Here is a 21,418-nt window from a genome sequence, read left to right as displayed (position 1 = left end):
TGTGATATTGTCATAAAACCTGCTGATAAGGGTAAAAAATAGTTATACTTCATCATACGCAATACCTTAGGATGTGTATGGACCATTTATCAGATGAGAATGTTTATAAGGTTGTAAATAAGACTAAATATTATAGAGCAATGGAAATTTTTAAAGAACTATTATATAATGGCTATAGACTGGGTTGTCTTAGAAAACCTGATAAGTTTCAAATGGATGGTAGCTCTTTAGCTAGATTTTGTTTGCCCAAGATTCATAAGAGTATGGAGCTGCCTCCCAGTCATCCAATAGTACCAGCAGATAAGTATTTTCTACATGGTATAGGAAAATTGTTGCATTTTTATCTTGTGAATTATGTAATGAAATTAGATTTATATATTCAGGATTCATTTGATTTTATAAACAAAATTGAGTCGGTAAAATGTGAAAGAAGCTATGTTTGGGTTGTTATTGATGTAAACAGTCTCTATACCACTTTTCCACATAATGTGGGTTTAGAAGCTGTGCAGTTTTTCTTAGGCTCTAGCCCTATGAGTCATTATGTTATTGAATTATTACATTTTTGTTTAATAATATATATTTTTAATTTAATCATTGTATTTACCATCAGTTTCAAGGTACATCCATGGGTGCATCTTTTGCACCCATGTATGCTGACCTTGTTATGGGTTTGTTTGAATTTTAATTTTCATATCGTATAGATTTTTTTGTTAATAACGTAGTTTTTTATGCCAGATTTATTGATGATTTGATTTTCCTGTGTAAAACAGGGGAAAACGTGGTAGATTATTTTGTTAGATAATTGGATAACAACGGGTTTGGCCTGCATTATGATGGGCTACAAGTAGGAAAGAGTGTTACATTTTTGGATCTAGTATTAGATATTAGTGCTAGGAAGGTGAATACTAAAATCCACAGAAAATTTAATGATGTCACCCATTTTCTTGATACTAACAGTTGCCACCCCTTAAATATACTTTATGCTTTACCACTTAATGAGTTATTAAGAGTTAGTAGGTTATGTAGTGACTCAGAAATTTTACAACATGAATTAGTACAGACTTGTATAGTTTTTAAACAAAGAGGATATGATGAAATTTTGATAATCCAGTCATTAAAGAAACTGTTATTCCCACAGGATCAAGAATATAGACAAATAAATAGGAATAGTTACCATGGGGGGGGGGGGGTCAGATAGTAAATAGTGGGGATAAGAAAGTCTATTTTGTTACAAGTTATAATATTTTTAGTCAAGAAGTGGTTAATATAATTAAATATTATTGGGCTTTTCTTTTTAAAGGCTAAAATAGTGTTAGAAATTTGTATGTGTATATATATATATATATATATATATATATATATATATATATATATATATATATATATATATATATATCCTTTGATATCATATAAAAGGGAAGAAACATCAAATATATGATTGTACATAATATATTCAAACCCCCTAGTGAGAATATTTATATAGAGAGAAATTTATGTGGCACTATTCCGTGTGGTAAGTGCTCTATATGTAGGTATGTGTTAGAGTCTTTTAAGAAAATTAATGGAGTAAATTTTTCCCCTTCTGGTCTTTTTACTTGTACTATGAAGAGGGTAGTGTATGTGATTTCTTCGTGCAGCCTTTTCTATATAGGTGAAACTAAAAGAATGTTTAAGTTAAGGCTGCAAGAGCATATTAGAGATATTAAAAATAAGAATTTGGATAATCCTGTAGCTTTTTATTTTAACTCAGTTCATGGGGGGAATTGTCTGAGTTAAGAGCATGCATTTTGGAACAAATTGTTCTAAATTATGAAACTGATTTAAAAGATAAATTACATTTTAAAGTAACAGTTTTTATTTTGAAGTTTGAACCCTAGGGGCATGAACAGAGGATATAACTGGAAAGCATTTTTGCAATTTAACTAGTTTGACTAGTTAGTTAGTTAATTGATTTAATTAAGCTATGTATTTAGGAAGTGTGTTTTTTTGTTGTATGTATATACTCCAAGAAGCCTATAGCCGAGGCGCTTGAGTGTTTTATTAAATTTTATTTTGGTTATTTTTGTCCGCTGTTTCATTCACTGGCCAAGTGTTTTTTTGTAAAGTGCATCTTTGACTATGAAGTAGAGAAGGAGACTGTACAGGATCCAATGGTAAAACTACAGTAGAGAGTCGATTATCCGAACTAACTACAACCTAGGATAGTTTGGATAATCAAACACACATTGAATCAGATAAATAAACTGCAAAAATTTTGTTTTTCCTGCATGCTTTTCGACCATTCATTGATTCCAGTGGACAATAAAGAATATTTTTCACACAAGACCAGGCTACAAGCTCAAAAACACACACAAGTGAATACGTCAAAAGTTTACATATTCAGACTTTATGATTTTTCCTACCCAAAAACTTTGGAAGGCTGCATTTGGATAATCGATGTTTCTGATATCAACATTTGGATACTCGATACCTACTGCATGTGTAGAGCTCTTCAATGTGCTGCTGTACACAACAATACAATCAATTACTGACTGGTTTGAGCAGATTTCAGAGCGTGTTAAGGCCTTTGGATTTTTATCAAATATTTAAGACTTGAGTGAAGTTGTGGAAGACACATTGATCCAGCAGTGCAAGGCTCAAAAAGCATCACTGGCTCACCGTATAAGCGGCTACTGTGACACTGATGATTCTGACCTTGGACACAAACTGAATGGCCTTTCTTGAATGATTGATAATGAATCATCACCACTGACTGTGTTAAATTTCCTCATTCACAACCACTTGCAGGACATCTATATAAATACTTAAGTTTCACTGCACATTTATTTGACTGTACCTGTTACAGTGGCTACTGCAGAACATAGCTTTTCTAAACTGAAACTTATAAAGAGATAGCTAAATTCATCAATGAGTCAAGAGAGACTTTCAGGCTTAGCTGTGCTCTCAAATGAGCATGAAGTGGGACAAGGTTTATCACATGGCAACCTCACTGAAGACTTTGTCCAGAAGAAAATTCGTAAGATCCCAGTAAAACTCTAGGTTTGTGGTTATATTTCCTTTCCAGTAATCTTTAATAATGCTGTATAGCAGTAAATTTCAGGTAGCACCTTAGCTTGGCTTGTCTAGTATGCTGTGTACTCTGATTTTTGATTACTACTCCAGCAGGTAGGACCAAGTAGTACAAGGAGGATGAAATTAGCAGGATTTGTTGAGGCAAAGGCAGCTAGGAGCAGCAGGACTTGTTGTGAGGCCAGGACAGTTGGGAACAGCAGGACTCATTGTGAGACCAAGACAGTTGGGAGAGCAGAACTCATTGTAAGGCCAGGATACTTGTGAGTGGCAGGACTCGTCATAAGGCTAGGATAGTTGGGAGTGGCAGGACTCATCATGAGGTCATGACAGTTGGGAGCAGAAGGACTGTCGTGAGGCCAGGACAGTTGCGAGTGGCAGGACTCTTCATACGGCCAGGACAGCTAGGAGTGGCAGGACTCATCATGAGGCTAGGACAGAAGCACAGGAAGAACAAATTGCTCATGGCACTACAAGTGGCAGCAATCAGAAAAGCTGAGGAACTAAGTATGGGTCTATATTATGTTATCGAATCCCAGTAATATCGAACACCAGAAGACAAACACGTAAAGCGCGAACTACGGTAACAGTGAATGTACAAAACGGCAAAACATAATATGTCAAAGTGTGATGGTCGTCTGCGGTATAGCTCCGTAAGGTAAGTGTGTGATAGTTACGGACCTTAGGGTTAGGGTGCGGGTTAAGGTAAGTACATAGATGGATAATGTATGTAAGGTTTAGTGTAGAGTTAGAAGTAGGGTTTTGTTAACTGTATGTGTGTGGATTATTTGTTTTGTTTGGGTATATGTCTGTAGGGTAAGTGTGCGATAGTTACGGACCTTAGGGTTAGGGCGTGGGTTAAGGTAAGTGCACAGATAGTAATGTATGTAAGGTTTAGTGTAGTGTTAGAAGTAGGGTTTGGTGTGTGTATGTATGTGTTTTATTTATTATGTTTGGGTATGTAGTATGTAGCGAACGGTGGTGATGGCCAACTATGACAGTTCGAGATTTGAAAATTCGCTGTTTAGGGGGGTTCAATGTATTTGCGGTTCAGGCTTTGTGTGTCGGTGTTGTGGTGTTTGATGTTATCAGGATTTTATAACTTAATATAGACCCACTAAGTACACACTGAAGATAAATGACACTCTGGTGGTCTTGATTTCACCTGTTTGTCTTTGGGTTCGTGTCTGTCTGCCTCAGGCTCAGAAATCCCCATGGCTTTCTCTTCTGTGTTTCTTTGGGCCTGGGTCTGTCTACCTCAGACTCAGTAATCCCCATGGCTTTTTCCTGAATCTCTTGTGTGTTTCTTTAGGTTTGAGTCTGTCTGCCTTGGGTTCAGTAATCTCCATTAATTTCTCATGTATTACTTGTGTTTCTTTGGGTTTGAGTTTGTCTTCCACAGGCTCTGTTATTCCATGTATTGTTTTGTAAGCCTGTAGTCCTTTCTATGTCTGTCCCATGGTTGTCTCATGTGCCTCTACAGTTTGACTGTTCTGTGTGTCAGTAACTATCAGTCTTGCATGACAGGGTCAGTGTATCTAATGCTGCTCGTGTTTCAATCTTGTCAAAGTGCTGTCATCATCTTTTGTTTGAGAATCTGTATGTGGTGCCTCAGTTCTCTAATGCAGTAGTGCTGCCTTCATCTTGTGTGGGTCTCTATTCATTCTTGCAGTAGTTTTGTCCTGGTGTGGTGCATCTCTGTCCTGTGTGAGTGGGTGCCTCTGTCCTGTGTATAGGAGTCTGTGTGGGTGTTCAGTCTTGCTGTAGTACTGTTATAATCATGTGTGGGTGTCTGCCTTGTGTGCAAGAGTCTGTCTAGCTGTCTGTCTTGTGTGCCTCATTTCAGTCCTGCTATAATGCTGTCTTTATCTTGTGTAGGTGTCTGTCTTTTGAGTGGGAATCTATGTGTGTAGCCTGGCACTTCAAATTCTTAATGGTTTGAATGTAGTAACACTATAGCGATTGGTACTGGATGAGCTTGATAGGGAAGGTGGTGTGACGGCAACCTGGTAACACTTTTTATATTCTCCTAGATAGGGCCCCCAACTTGAAACTTGTCGGGGGCCCCCAAAGATGCTAGCATTGGTCCTGAGTGATATTGCCTGACTCAGTGGAACAAAGATTCATAAGATGAGAGTAATTTCCAATTCACAAGAACATTCATTTTTACATCCATTGCATTTCGTCTCTGCACCCTCACTATTGTCACAGCATATGTGTACAGGTCTCCTGCTTGTTTCTCAGCACTCATGTTCCTGAGTTCCAACATGCAGAATGGTCCTCAGCACTGAATATCACAGTACTACTAAAAGTAATGCTAGTATTTATAAACAAGGCTCTAACAGGAGCTCTCATTAATACACGCCAAGCCATGGCTTCTTCACCATTTGCAGCTTCAAGTATGGTATGTCTCCACATAGGCAGACAGCTGTTAATGGTGCTGGTTGAACCAGATGATGTACAAAGGTATTTTTTACTGATGAAAGAAAACTGGGAAAAAAGCAGATGACAGCTATAGAAACCTGCATAAGGCAGGTGCAGCAGATGTGTGTTATCAGCTCTTGGTCTTGTCATCTGCAGTCTTTTGCTGCTGTGCACAAAATTCTGGCATGCAGTGCTGAAGAAGTAGATGACAATTGCTACAGCTGTGCAATAATCAGGTATAGTAGTTAGTTTTATTATGCTAATTACACAACAAGCCTTACGGCGGGTTAATGTTTCTTTTAAGAATCATATTAAGCCATCATTGGGCTTGTCCCCAGTGCAAGCCATTTGAAATGGGGGCAACTTTTTATAAATCCTATTCCCGGTAGTTTTCCTACATGACCATATCCTAGATTTTAATTAGGAGTAAAAACATGTGCTCATTAGACTTGACTTTCAGCTGTAGGACTGTGAAAGGTAGATAAAAGGTAGGAAGACAGAATTATACTTCCATTCACATATTCCATCTCTGTTAAAAAGGCAGAATTATACTTCTTTTTTCATATTCTATCGGTATTAATCAAGCAAGTGCATTAAGTACTGCAAGAATTATCAAACTTAGTTGACGCTAAGTGACTTGCATGGTTAGCTAATATAAATGTCATTGTAATTATAAAAGAAATCTACTAATCAACTTATCATTTGATCCAGTATAAACAACAATTTTCTTTACAATGTAACATATTTAAAACAACAAATACTACAACTATCCTTTTTCTGAATTTAATTCAGAAAATGTAATTCTGTCACAGTAAGATAACTTTCTGCTAAGTCTTCTCTGCAGTAAACACTTTATAATTGCTGAAAGCTTCTACTGCAGGATGTCAAAAATAAACACTGCCTTTCAGGTATCCACTGAAGAATGATACTGAAACCATTTAAAAACAATCAGTCATTTAGCATGCATTTTTATGAGGTACTTTTTGCATCACCCAGCTGTGTATTCTTTGACTAACTAAAATAACCTGAGGAAAGAATTAGCTGTGTAAGAACATGCATTTTGATTAACATTATGACATATCTTGTGCAAGTCAAAATTCAGCACAAGTGGAAATATGTCAGATTACACCTGTGACAGTAAATATTTTGCAAACAGATACTCAGCTTTCAGTCTTTACTTTTGTTTCCCTGCTAATGGCAATTTAATTATTATACTCAGCAGTAGTGTAAGTGTCAGTTAAAAGACTTGTGAGGAAACACTATGCATCTCTTCCTAATGATGTCTCCTTCGGTTAAAAATCAATTAAACACCCAACAAGGAAGAGTGCATTTGAATTTTCTGTTGTCGCCCTTGAGGCAATCTTGTTTTGCAACAAGTTATTTGTTTAAAATTATAGTCCATAGTTTCTTTATTCTTTCCCTAACTACTTTAATTTTTAGTCAGTCAATTTACATTGAAACTGTGCACTGAATGGATAACACATTAATACAGTTTTTCACTTTTTTGTATTAAATGAAGATACAACACTTTTTGAATTAAATGAAAATACAGCAATGGTAAACCCACACTCTTCATCTGACCATAGCTACACAACACTGTACCTTTCTGGAAGCTTCTTTTTACTTTATTACACAGATCAATGCGAGGATTTTCAGAATTTTCCTCCAAAGGCCCAGGACTCTGTTCAGGAGATGACAGGCTTTTGCTCAGGTCTAACGGTTGTTTGTTGTTGGTAGGTGGAGGGGAGGTTACGGAGCTGAAGGATGATGAAGGGCTACTGGCAGAAGAAGAAGTGGAGAGATCAAGAGCTACAATCTTAGAGTTCACAGGAGAACTCAGTGAAAGTTTTCTAGTGCGGACTGGTGATGATGTCCTAGAGATGGATAGAGGTGGTGGAGAAGAAAATTTGCGACAGAGGCGTGGAGATTTTCCATCATTTGGGTGGTCTCCTCTGTTGTTTTGGCTAGTAGCAAAAAATAGTTCCAGAGACCTAGGAATAAAATAATACATTCTGATAACAAATGAAATGTCTATAGCTTTCACTTAGATTTTTTCAAACATAAAATATTTTGTGCCAAATTATAATACAATCTACCATAATACTAAGCTAAGAATGGCTAATAACACTCAAAGAATTCAAATATAGCATTTCAAACAGAGAATTATTTGTGTTGTCCTTGCTGAATGATTTTTTAAACAATGAAAAAGATAATTACAAAATCAGAAAAGATGGACAGTAAAAAAGGAAGCCTTAAATTGAAGCATGTAAAATACATTTTCTTTCCTTTGTAACGAATGCTGACTACTGCAATTTTTAGTAAATATTTCCACTTTTTTATGATAGCATCATCCACAAACATGTTGAAGTATGGAAAAGATTTTGTAGTCTACCCAATGTGACTTATCCTATCTAATGCTGGAGCTTGTAGCACTGTATATTCTTTCTAACACATCTTCTCCTATTCGGTCCCCTGTAAACTGCTTTTCATATAGGTATTGTATCCTTCTGAGTCAATCCACTTTCCATCTAAATGTGAACGTTCATGTTTCCTTTCAAGTTTCTTCTCTCTACTAAAACTTCTACTGCTTTAAGTGGAATAACAAATGAAATGTATCCTCACAATGGTATCCCAGTTCAACAAAGTGATGATTAACTATATCCAAAAACTCACTGAAACGATCAAAGGAAAAAATATTTAATTTGAGGTAAAAATTTTACACCAGAATGAGTAATGCCTACTATAACAATGAAGGGAAGAACTTAGCGTCTTAGAACAAGTGAGTATTGCCCTAATGGAGATAACATACGGATTTAAAAAAAATTAGGATGCAAAGGGAACTCTATCCACTCTTCCTCCCTACAACATGATTGTAGCTAAAAATGCATCTGAAATAATTGTCTCTACCTTAATAAAACCAGAAACACAATTTCTATGAGACTTGATGAGATACCAGGATGTCTAATTTGTGCATAGGTTCATAGGAGGTTACTAGGCTAGCAGGTTCATAGGAGGTTACTAGTCTAGTAGCCCTAGAGCCTTTAAAAGCCTAGTCATGTTAATCCTAAGTAACCCCATTTGTTATTTTTGGGTAGTTTGCGTAATGAATTTATGAACAGAGTGAATCTGTGATCAACACCGGCTACCCCTGTCCAGGAGGGACATGGGTGCCACCCCAGGGGCAAATTTGTAGTCTCCCATCCAATTATCTAGGTTGTATTTAAACAGGGTCAGTGAGGAGCTCTGTTTTACTGTTTAAAAGGAAGTCTATTCCAGAGAAGTGTCAGTCTCGGGGAGACATATCTGTCTCTCCAGCATGTTCTGTCAATGTCATTAGGATGAAATCCCTAGAGTGAGTGAGTGACTCTTGTGCCATTTGACTTGCAGATGTGCAGCATGTCCATTAGGGCAGGGTGGGAGATTGCCCTATAGGCCAGGCAAAACTGCAGTTAGAAATAGCCTGGTATATTCTCCTAGGTACCTTCTTAACACAGCAGTAAAAATGGTTACATTCTTAGCACCTTGCATCAGGCTATTATGGTTTCACTTCTCAAGGAAAGCCACTCCACTGACCCAGTAGTTACAAACGGGTTACAACTTTAACCAAATGCTTCACCCTTGACAATATTTTATAATATCTGAATACATTGGCCAAATCAACAAAAGCAAGAGAAGTTGCTTTACGCTAACATTTAGCTTACTATCAGATTTCAAATTAAAACTACGTTGTATGAACAAAACACTGGATCAAGGCAAAGAACAGTTATGAAACACTTTAACAAACATAAAGAAGATGTAACCCTTCAGATACCTGTAAGATATTAAAATAATTCACTATCCATATTTGTCACTGACAAACCAAAACATAACTAGACAAAGCATACAGACATAATATTCTAGAAAAAAACATAGGGCTTTCAGATTAAGGGAACGGAGTTTTGTGGCAACACGGAGAAATCTTGAAAGGAAAACAAAATACAAACAATTGTTTTAAGACAAAATGCAGCTTCATTTAATATATTGGCTTGTCACTTAACTTTTCTAGGATCCAAAAAATGTGATGCAACATTAACAAGAAAACTTGTGGCGCAATAAGATGTATTTTAAAGACTATGTCCCAAGATTTTTTGTATATATATATATATATATATATATATATATATATATATATATATATATATATATACCTGTAGATACATTCCATTTTCATTGCTGTGGTCACATATTCATAATAAAAGAGAATATTTTGTGGATTTCTAGCTGTAAAGTAACTTTAAAAATATCCTGTGGATTCACGGAACTAAAATATGAACACCATCAATATCCTAGGCCAGATTCCAAAAGATATTTTTGGACAGTGTAGTTAACCAATGAAAGCACTGTACCAGCTGCTGACATGGTTTCAGAAGGGACACCACAAGTAGTTTTGAGTTATTAAGTATTCAGCATAGGATAATTATGGATTATATGGAAACCTACTAGATTCCAAAACACATCACTGCATGTCCAATGCAACTTAAATGCAGCAAACTGCAATGTTAACCCTGTTTCCAAAATCCTCAGGGAATGCTGTACTGAAATGCAAGGAACAGAAGTTATCCCCATAGAATTCTATATAATCCATAACAAAACCAAAAAAGAAAAAAGTGATACCTGCACTGAATGAACTGCAACAGTCTGTGGTACTGCAAGCAACAGAGGAGGATCTGGCTGTGCATCCTAGAAGGCAGCCAGCAAGACATAGCCAACTCTCATATCAGAAATCATTGACAGATACTGCCTAGACAGACAGCTGGTGCAGGCTGTGGGCAACATGTGTGCTCCACACATGCCCATGTGGATAGTGCAAGGTAACCCCATCACTCTTGAAAAAAGTGAGTCTAAGCCTAGGTGTACTGGCACTTGGGATACTCCAACAAAATATGGAAGATGCTGTAGAAGTTTTACAGACAGCATTCCCATAGTCCATGTTAGGCACCCACCAAACCTGCGGCCGCAGAGAACCCCTGACTATCTCTCCATAAATTAGGGCCCCCATACAGCTGCCGCAGGTTTTTCCAGCTCCTTCATTCATTTTGGCACCTTGTGGACCATCCGCATAGCTATGTGACATCACACAGTGCTGCCCAATGATCCTTTATATTTATTTTATTTATTTTGCTTTGTTTTTTTTTTTTGTTTTTTTGCAAATTGTCATTTACAAATGCACTTGTTGCATTTATAAATGAAAACATAAAGAAAAAATGGATTGCTGGGGAAACATTAATAACAAAAAAATATACATAACTAAAAAAAATAGTAGAAATCAATGAACTGTTTTGACTGTGGAATGCATTGGCGTTCTCTTTTACAGTTTTGGCCATAGTGCCTGCAGTCAAACAAGAAGAACGTTCAGCATTTCATGTTCAATCTTCTTACTGTGTATGAGTGCGTTTACTTGTGTGTGTGTGTGTGTGTGTGTGTGTGTGTGTGTGTGTGTGTGTGTGTGTGCGTGTGTGTGTGTGTGTATGCACATATTGGGAATGTGTATGAACCTCTTAGGGCAAGGAATAAGAAGAAAGGCTAAAATAATGGGGAGGACTATGGCACAAAAATAGGAACAGATTTTAAATATTGCTCTTATAACCTTGGAAAGCTGGATTTGATTTAACATGTATTTTCTTAAGGAAAAGTCAGAAACTCAAATGTATATCATTTAGTCCATTACTTTACTGGTGTTTAACAAAAGACTGGAAAGATATCAGTAGATCAGTAACTATCAAAATCATGATATATTTTGTTAGCTATGGAAATCACGTTCTTTGCCTTATAAATATATTGCAGATGTTTTTCTTATGCTTTTAGATTTCAAGATTTGTAAATCATGGATAGCTTGTGCAACTTCTTTTTTTTACTTCTATTCACAGTAATGTTGACATATTAAGATCTGTATAATTCTTATTCAAGTGTTAATTTTTAAAGGGCAGAAATATTAAAGTGTGATGTGTATGTAGTATGTGTGTGTGTGTGTGTACATGTATGTGTGAAAGTTTGTGTGTGCATGTGTGTGCGTGTGTGTGTGTGTGTGCATTTTGTCACAAAAAGAAATATCGTCAGCCTACCTATCTGGAATTTTGTAAATAATTATATAACATTTGTGAATATTAATATGATTTATATAGAAGTGTGACAGAGGGAGAGTTGTCTGGAATTTTATAAATGATTACGTGTCATTTGGGAATATCAACATGACATATGCTTGTGTTACAAATGTATTAGAACTGTATGTCATATAAGATGGTTTGTACAGACGTGTGCTGAAGAGATATGTTATAGAGTACTCAGCTTAAAGATGTATCCACAGTGTACCCTACTGGAAAAGAATAGAAATGCATATAAACTAGTGTAATTGTGTAAATGTATATGTTTAACAATGGGAACTGGCACATAGGAGGTTAACTTGCAAAACATCAGGAAAAATAGTTGAAATTAAATTATTTTACAACCACGTAATAAAAGAGATATTATCTTTCAGTTTCAGTGCAACAGGAGACATAATGTTTAGAACTACATGTTTTTTGTATTGTCTTTAAATGTGGAGGAATGTAAATTATTTTACGACTTCCACTATTTGCCAAAAGATCTAAGGTCTATGTGTTTTCGAAGGTAGATGCTAAAAACAATGGTTGTGAGCCTGGGAACTGATAGTCAGATGACAGGAAGTGATGTCATGCTGCCAGCTACCCCAGCAGTAATATTTGAAATATTAATTTAAGAACTCTCTGAGAGCAGGAGAGCATTCTATATTTGTCTTTGATCTGACAACATTAGCTGGAAAACCCATTCACCACATCTGCCTTACCTTGCTATGAGTAAGTCTAGGGTACAGTAATTTCTCTTAGATACAGTTAGGAATATAGTGAAGTATAGCTTAGATGTTTTCTTTATTTATATGACACTGTCCTGCAATGTTGTTTTAAATATTTCCTGTGATTTTGAACTCTGAAGTTAACTCTGATTGTTTACTGGGTACTTTCTTGTTCTTTTCTTACTTATTATTTAATATACTTAAATCTTTCAATTGTGGCTGGTCTGTCTAGAGATATTTAAGCTCTTAAAGTACTTGCATATCTATTTGGTGACACTGTGCAGGTCACTCCTAATAGCCTTGCTCTTGGTCAAACTACCATTTGTATTAACAGTAGCATTACAGAGTAAGATTGGACACCTTTTGTTAATGACCTTAAAGTAGCTGATAAGGAGTGGCTGGTGGCATTCAAAACTACATATTAGTCTGGGCAAAAGGGGGCATAGCTAGTAAACCTATGCCAGCCTTTCCCAGTTATGCATGTGTGTTTGTGTATAAATCAAATCACAAAGAGTGTGTGTATCAGCTACTTGGGCAGGGACACAAAGCACTGGTTGAACAGAGAGGGTGCTGGAGGTCTTGGCTTGGACACTCAGCTAAGATCTCAACTGTATACCTGTGTCAGTGGGGACTCTTATTGGGGATCTGGAGAAAGTGAGATAAACCAGCCCCAGACTGACTGTGGTCTCTGTGTGCTTTTAAGGGAAATTGCACTTTACGGAATGTGTGTGTACTTGTCATCCTCCCAGTCTGTACATCCCCCACTGTTGCCAGTGGTGAGAATTGAGGGTCTCTGACTACTGGGCCAGTGGTGGGGCATCACATATGTATGTGTATGTATGTATGTATGTATATATGTATATTTATAATATATATGTGTGTGTGTGTGTGTGTCTGTGTGTGTGTATCAATTTCATATGGTCAACATTTCAGAATGTCGAAGACCACATATGATCAACATTCGAAATGTTGACCATTGAATAAAAAAAAAAAATACAACAAAAACTTACCTTCACACTGCCAGCAAGGGGACTATGCCACCATGCACCCCCGGGGGGCTCCATCCCCCCACACCTCCTAGAACTTAAATATATCAACTCTGAGATCGCACTGCAGTGCAGAAGATGAAAATCCTTCCATTCTGCACTGTACGGAGATGCGGGTTCCGCAAGTTCGACATTTCGAATGTCAGTCATATGGTCTCAGACATAAGATCTTTGACATTCTGAAATGTCGACTATATGTGTGTGTATAGGTGTGTATGCATATGTGTGCATATAAATATATAGGAATATATATATATATGTGTGTGTGTGTGTGTGTGTGTGTGTGTGTGTGTGTTTGTATATATACATGTTTGTGTCTATAGATATATTTGTCTTCGTGTGTTAATATGTATGTAGATGGATCTACTTCAGTAGATTGAACTTTTACTTGTTTGAACCACATATGGCCGAGACCATATGTTCAAACTCATAAAAGTTTGACCACTGACGTAAAACCACATAAAACCAAAAAACACAAAACTAAATGTCTATAGCAGGGGGCTATGCCCTCCTGCACCCTCCACACCCCCCTTACTTAAATATACAAACTCCGAGATTGCACTACATTGTGGAAATGGGAAATCTTCCCTTTCCGCTCTGTACAGAGATCTCCATTCAGTCAGATTGGACTTTTACAAGTTCAAACATATGGTCTTGGCCATATGTGGTTCGAACTTATAAACGTTCGATCTACTGAAGGGGACTCATGTAGACATATGTATGTGGTGTATGTGTGTACATATGTATATGTGTGTGTGTGTGTGTGTGTGTGTGTGTGTGTGTGTGTGTGTGTGTATATATATATATATATATATATATATATATATATAAAACATAAGTAAGTGTATATACATATATAAACATATATATATATATATATATATATATATATATATATATATATATATATATATATAGGTGAATGAAAGGATGTGGTTAATTTGTGAAATAAGAATTGCAGTCTGATAAAACAGTTGCTTATGTTACAAAATGAATATATTTGTGTTTCTTGAATAATATTTCCTAATTTTAGACTTTGTAAGTTTAAAGCATTTAACATTTTTGTTTTTCATGAAATAAACTTATAAAACCCTTTCTGGATTACAACTGATATGTTGGTAATTAATATCTGTATTCAATGGTAGTAGAATTATTGGGCAGTAAACCAAATGACAGTATGTTAATCCCTTTTTATCAGGATACCTTGGCTTTAATAAAATGCTTCCTCTTGAAATATCGTCTTTTGTATTAAATTCTCAAATACATTTTGTGCAGTCTCTCTTTATGAAGAGGTTTGTTCACAGTTACTGCTTTTCAGTCTGTAGCTGTCAAAATAGAAACGTTTGAGTCCACTGACAGTGATTATTTGTGTGCATGTTTTTTTTTTCATTATTCATTAATTCTGGTTTTGTTTGATTGCTGTGGATTGTAAGGAAGTTGCTATACAGCAGTGCAAAACGTTCTAAGTATTTTTCATTTCTAATCTGCAGGAACAGTTTGAGTGATTTTACATGAAGAGTAGAATGCTGTAGATGAGAAACAGGAACATGTTTTTGTTTCCTCAGTGCTTTGCCTTTCTCCATGGACATGTAAACACGTTGTTTGTAAGCTAACTGGTGTAGTTGTGAAGCCTGCCCCCTCATGTACAGACATTTATTTTGAGTTACAATTTAATTTCATTAATGTTAATTTCTTAATAACCTGTGGTCTGATTTTAGTGTTTGCAATAGATAGATGAATCATTTAGGAATGAATTATTTACATGTAAATGTATTGTTCAAATCCTTTCCCATTTTATTTATATCAGAGTAAATTATTTTAAATAATTCCATGTTGGCAAAATATTATTTTATTCATTTTTCAAAAGAATCTATGTTTGAGTATTTAGTAGGACATTTTGTCACTTCCTCATTCATTCCAGTCATGTTTTTTTTCCACTGTTTCAGTAAAACTATTGGACCTTATCTTACTCACACTGTTGCAAAACTGACCAATAAGAATCAGTGTTGTAAACTAAATGTCACTTTCTGAAAACCACCATCAGTTTTATAATCTTAACACTAGTGACATTTTTAGTTTATATGCAGGTCAAAACTATTGCCAACTGGTTTAGTTTCTTGGAATGATGAATTTGTTTATATTACTTGAGAAGTGCAATAAAACATATCAAGCTCCAGAAGAAAAGTAATGTATCTGTAAGCAATTCATCTTGAATAGGCATTCATATGTTCATGTGAATTACTTGGGCTCATATTTATTAAATGTTTACTCATGTATAAATATATATATGGTTGCCATTCAGAGTACTGACACTCAAAAGAGCACTATCAGAATGTTAACAGTTCAGAATATAGACAAAGATAGGTGGGTTGATATTAGATTTGGGAATATGCTTCTGCAAGTGTTGACACGTTAGGGTTAGAGCAAGGGCTAAGTAAAGTGACAGCTTTAGTATTGTGTGTGTTTGTTGATGCATCTTTCATCATCTGAGCCTGTATGGTGTAGTGGTAGTGTTACAGAAAGTTTTTTTTTTTAAAGTAAGGTACAGGGTTAGGGTTAGGGTCAGGGTGAGGGTTAACTTGCATTAATAAGGTGGTGCATTGGTGAAGCCCCTGCCTCAACCCTAATTCTGCATCATACCTTAGAACAAGCCTTTCTTTAATGCTATAGCATCCTGTGGTTTTACTATGGCTTTGAGTTTTTGTTAGTTTTGTTTTACTTTACTTATGGTTGGGAGGGTGGCCTAATGGTTAAGGCATTTGCCTTACAAACACAAGATGCAGGGTTTGAGTCTCACAAATGATAACTGGCTAGGTTTAAAATGGCTCACAAGGGCAGTTAGCTTAGTACTAATCTATGAACTTTATTTGTTTTTGCAATTTATTGTCAGAGTTCTTTATTGTGATCTGTCAATATTATGAATTATAGGTATTTTGATCTGTTGATATCATGAAGTGTCAGTATATTGGTGTCAGTATTTTGCGTGTCTACATTTTGAACTCTCAGCATTTATATATATATATATATATATATATATATATATATATATACATATATATGTATATATATAGATATATACATGTATATATATATATATATATATATATATACACATATATATGTATATATATAGATATATACATGTATATATATATATATATATATATACATATATATATATATATATATATATATATATATATATATATATACATACATATATATATATATATAAAATACATATATATATATATATATATATATATATATATATATATATATATATATACATTTCTGTTGGTCTATCTTGATTAAGAATTACACTTAACAAAATTTCAAATTGAGACAACTTCAACGAAAACTTACTCTACCGAACTAATGAATCACTGATATTTTGTACACGGAAATTAACCACTTGGCCACCAGGACACAATAAAAAAACAATGCAAATTAAACCCATGGAAGTGGGGGGGGGGGTTCACCCATGGCACCCCCCATGTGGGAGTTGTGCCCAACACACCGCTCACTAACTAAATGCACCAACTCTAAGATCGCACTACACTGGGGAACAGCGTAAACCTCACCTGGGTGGTAACGCAATTTGAGCCTAAACAGACAACCCGTGTAAAAAAAAAAAAAAGGCAATCATATTAACATGAACTGTTATACATGATGAGCTTATATCAACACAGTCAGTACTGAGCAGTGAATGCCATTCACATAAGCAGAGAGTATCTGAAATTTATCAGCTGAAAGTGTCATAAAACCTCTATATCTATAAGTTGACCACACACAGTACATGGCAAGCAGATATAAACGCGTATCTTGATGTATTGAGGCAATAGTTCTAATACATGTTTTAATAAGTATCAATAAGTATCTAGCCATAACCATAATAGAAATACGCACTGCACAGCAACATACAGAAAATGTCAGAATCCATAGGTTTCCATACATATAACACAGAGTGCATCGCATCACCAGCAATATATACAGAAAATCCATGAGGATGTCATTATGTACTGTTCAGTTGTGCCATTTAAATTTGTCTGTACCACTGCATATGGGAAACCACTGCTTGTTACTGATGCAGCTGTACCCAGCTGTATGCATACACATCAATTCCATACCCCTCCAGTAAATCATATACATTTTTTTTTATATTGCACACAACTTTCCATAACTGCATCAATCTAAGCATATGCAGATACATTTCTAAGGAGTAATGACAACATGCATTTATAAGGAGAGAAATATAACCCAACACTGCAATGTTAGCAGGGACAAAATTACCTTGCAGCTAACTATGACTCAGATATACCTGAAAGTAATACCAGCTATGTGAATATAAGTTTTAAGTCTCACTTGGGTCATACATAATTAATGACATTCAATAAAATTCAAAGTTTTGGAATTCCATTTGTGTACATCCTCATAACTTCTTGAAATTTGGTGCATTAAATAATAGCTCAGCACAGTAAGAAGGTGTTCCATGCATATACCCAATAGGTATCATTAAATAGAACCATATGTAGCACGTCTGTTATCTTCTAATGATCTGATAACATCCATAAGTGCCACCTGTAAATTGTGATTTTGATGAATTTACAGATCAGACCATTGCTGCCTGTAAACTGAGTGGGAACTCAGTGAGCAATTTATTGAATTGTGACCTATCCAACTTATTGACATTATCATCAGGATGGCTACTTCCAGGAGGCTTCGACATGTCCAGGTGCCCAAGTAGATTGAGTAGGAGAATACCCAGATGCTGACCATCTATGCTGGTGTGGGGCATCGTATGAGAGCCAGACCATGGGACTTTGAGATGATCGATATATGGAACTGGATTGCAAGAGAGCATTGATGATGTATCGGACATTTTTAGTAAATAATACTTGTCCCCCTATTTATTTATTTATTTATACTTATTTATTCATCTACTTATTTATTCATTCCTTGGTATTTTTACATCCATGTTTATCTAATTATTTATTTGCAAGAGTATCTATTTATTTGTTTATATATTTAAATATATTGTTATATACTCTACAACAGAATAATCTGTAATATACTACACTATACTATCTATACAGTAAGTTTCATATTTAAGTTACTGTAACAGACTATGCTTCGTAATCGTATATAATTTTTAATATTTTAAATACTCAAATAACTTAAATATTTTGAATGTATTTAATGTGCTAATCCCCCTTTCTATATCAGGTAACTTACTTCATCTTATTTTATCTAGCTGAATTCAACTTTTAATGCTTATGAAAACACTCGTCGATAACAGTAATTCAAAGAGTTTAAACAGTCCCAAATGCACATTGACCAGTGGTCATTACATGAACATTTCAGCATCATTGATGTATTTAGGTTTCTCATGAAATGAATGTAATATTTGAAAAAATTTCTTAAGCTTCTTTAAGTTTGTACTAACCCACTAATTGATAGATTGCTTGAGTTGCTTGTTTTATTTTGGCGCCTTTTTTAGATTTATTAGTATAAATAGTTGGCTTGAGTTTTAACTGTACTGTCTGGTTCTTATACATTGGATCTCTTGTTATTCTACCAAGTGGATTTATGGTTCCTGATTTAATGACTTTGTGGTTTACTGCATATTGAAGTTTATTGCTTATTGAACCTCATTGCTCTGTCGCTACACTTTTGGTGAGCTCAGTACCTGGTTGCTTTTCTCATTTCCGCCTTTGGTTACAGGTATTCTCTCTTCAGCTGCGGTGAAGAGTTTTGAACATTATTTCTGTATACTTTATTTGGATACTGTTGACATTGAACTTGATTATACAAGCAGTAGTGCACCTTGAAGATTTGTTACATGTACAAGCTAACCCTTTATTGACCTTGGATTTTTCACAAGCTGAACATATCACTCCCGTGAACACAGAAGGTTTTTCAACCTTATATCTAAAGCTCTAGAGGATGACATGTATAAATTACAAAGATATGCCTGGCAAAGGCAACATTTAGAGGCTTGTCTTCATTACTCCATTGTTGAGGCACATCCAGAACTCCTCAAAAAATGGCAGGATCTGAATATAGATCTCGGACACAGGTACATTAGACTTCTTCTTGATTACTTTTCTCCTTTAGAAATAGAGCTAAGAGATAAGGTAGATGCCAATTTCAAAGATCTGTTAATGCCTTCAGCGAAAGACTGAAGGCAACAAAAATGCGTAAATTACAAAGAGACTTCCAGGACTTTAAATTAAGACAGGTATTTGTTTGGCCTAGAAGTAATAACTTAACACACAATGTTAATGATGGCTCTTATGGCAACGTAAATAACACTCAACGTTCTATTTCTGCAGAAGATAGTAATGTCAATGATACTTAGTTTGGAGGAGCTAATACTAGTGTTATGGTTCCTAATTTGACTGAATCAACTAGCTTTGTTAAAACTGTCACTAACCCAGGAGCCAGACCAAAGGATCCTAGTGTTGTATTTTTACCATACCCAGTGAAACAAAGGTTTCAGAACAGAGGGTGACTGGTTTATTGTATAATTATTCTGACTACAGTCTCTCTGATGCTGACATTTCTTTGAATTTCATTCCAGCCTGTTCTGACACACTGACTAATGTTTTAATTACCTTAAGAATGTTTTGTTTTCTTTAAAGATAAACCTGATTTAAACAAAAATGTTACATCTACTGTTTTTAAAAGGAGAAGCACTTTTATACCCCCGTTACCCCAATGTGTTGAATGTTTTTTACATATTTGTGAGCAAGATTTTTATGAACTATTTTCCATTAAATTGAAACCTGCCTATTTTAATTTAAATCTAGATGAATTTAATTCTTTGAAACACCTAAAACAAACTGATAAAATCTCTATCATGAATAGGGCTGATTATAATACTAACATGTGTTTAATGCTTACAGATGAAATGACTTACATTAAACTAGAATTGTGTAAAGTGAAAACTATCATTAAGAATGTACAAGATATATTCTATGACTTGCTTATTTGCAGGCAGATTAATGAAGATATGTACGGTTATCTTTTGGTGGACCATCCAACCATACCTATTATCAAAGGACTTCCGAAAATCCACAAGAATACCTTTCCCAGCCAATGCTTCTTGCCTTGTAGAGTCTTTACTAAGACCAGTGGTTGACTCTTTTGATACTATTTTAAAAGACACATATCACCTATTGGCATGTCTATCAGAAATACAACTAGATATCCAACATAACAACTATATTTTGATTACTTTGGATGTGAAGAACCTCTTCACCTCAATTCCCAACGATTTGGGTATTGAGGCTATAAGAGACATATTATTGTTACATAAATCTTTTTCTAATGACAAACAGTTACTCATATGCCAATTACTGGATGTTATATTAAATAATAATATTTTTATGTTTTTAAATGAGTATTACCTGCAGAAATGGGATGTGCAAACACCTATTCCAACTTGGTTGTTTTGGTTCACCCACCCCCTGTTCTCTCAGATAATCACTTACAAACGTTTTGTGGATGATATTTTTATTATATGGAAAGGTACTGAGTCAGACTTTATACAAATGTGGAATTACCTTGAGAGCACTTCCACTTTTTTACGATTTACTATGGAATGCTCCAACAAATCCATTAACTTCTTAGATGTCACACTAAATATTAATGATGATGGTACTATAACCTCGACCATCTACAGAAAACCAACATGGAGGAACACACTTTTATCCTTTGACAGTATGCACCCTAGGTATGTTTTTCCTGGCATCCTTAAAAGCCAATTTATTAGATTAAAAAGACTTTGTAAAGATCCACACTTATTACAACTAGAAGCGGATAACTTAGAAAATGTAATTAAATAACTACCACCAACACTAGATACTTTACAAGATGCAAGGACCATGTACCCATAATCCTGAATTTTTCTAGTATCAGTAACAACATTAAAATAAACCACAATTCATGTTTAAAAATAGCCCGAATTTAAAACAGTTACTATGTAATGATAAAGCAAGTAACGATGAATTGAGTTCACCATTTATTA

General features: G+C 35.2%; 1 protein-coding gene across 1 annotated transcript in view; it reads right to left on the bottom strand.

The window, feature by feature from the left end:
• The window catches only part of RASGRF2 (Ras protein specific guanine nucleotide releasing factor 2), a 1,933,635-nt gene that overhangs the window by 721,326 nt on the left and 1,190,891 nt on the right, over positions 1 to 21,418 (bottom strand). Inside the window, exon 15 of the mRNA XM_044064238.1 lies at positions 7,096 to 7,484. Within this exon, the coding sequence (XP_043920173.1) occupies positions 7,096 to 7,484 (389 nt within the window). The remainder of the gene's footprint in view (positions 1 to 7,095; positions 7,485 to 21,418) is intronic.

The sequence above is a fragment of the Protopterus annectens genome, chromosome 2.part2 (assembly GCF_019279795.1).
Source record: "Protopterus annectens isolate FY-2018-M chromosome 2.part2, PAN1.0, whole genome shotgun sequence".
NCBI classification, from domain to species: Eukaryota; Metazoa; Chordata; order Ceratodontiformes; family Protopteridae; genus Protopterus; species Protopterus annectens.
This window is presented reverse-complemented; position numbering and strand designations above follow the sequence as displayed.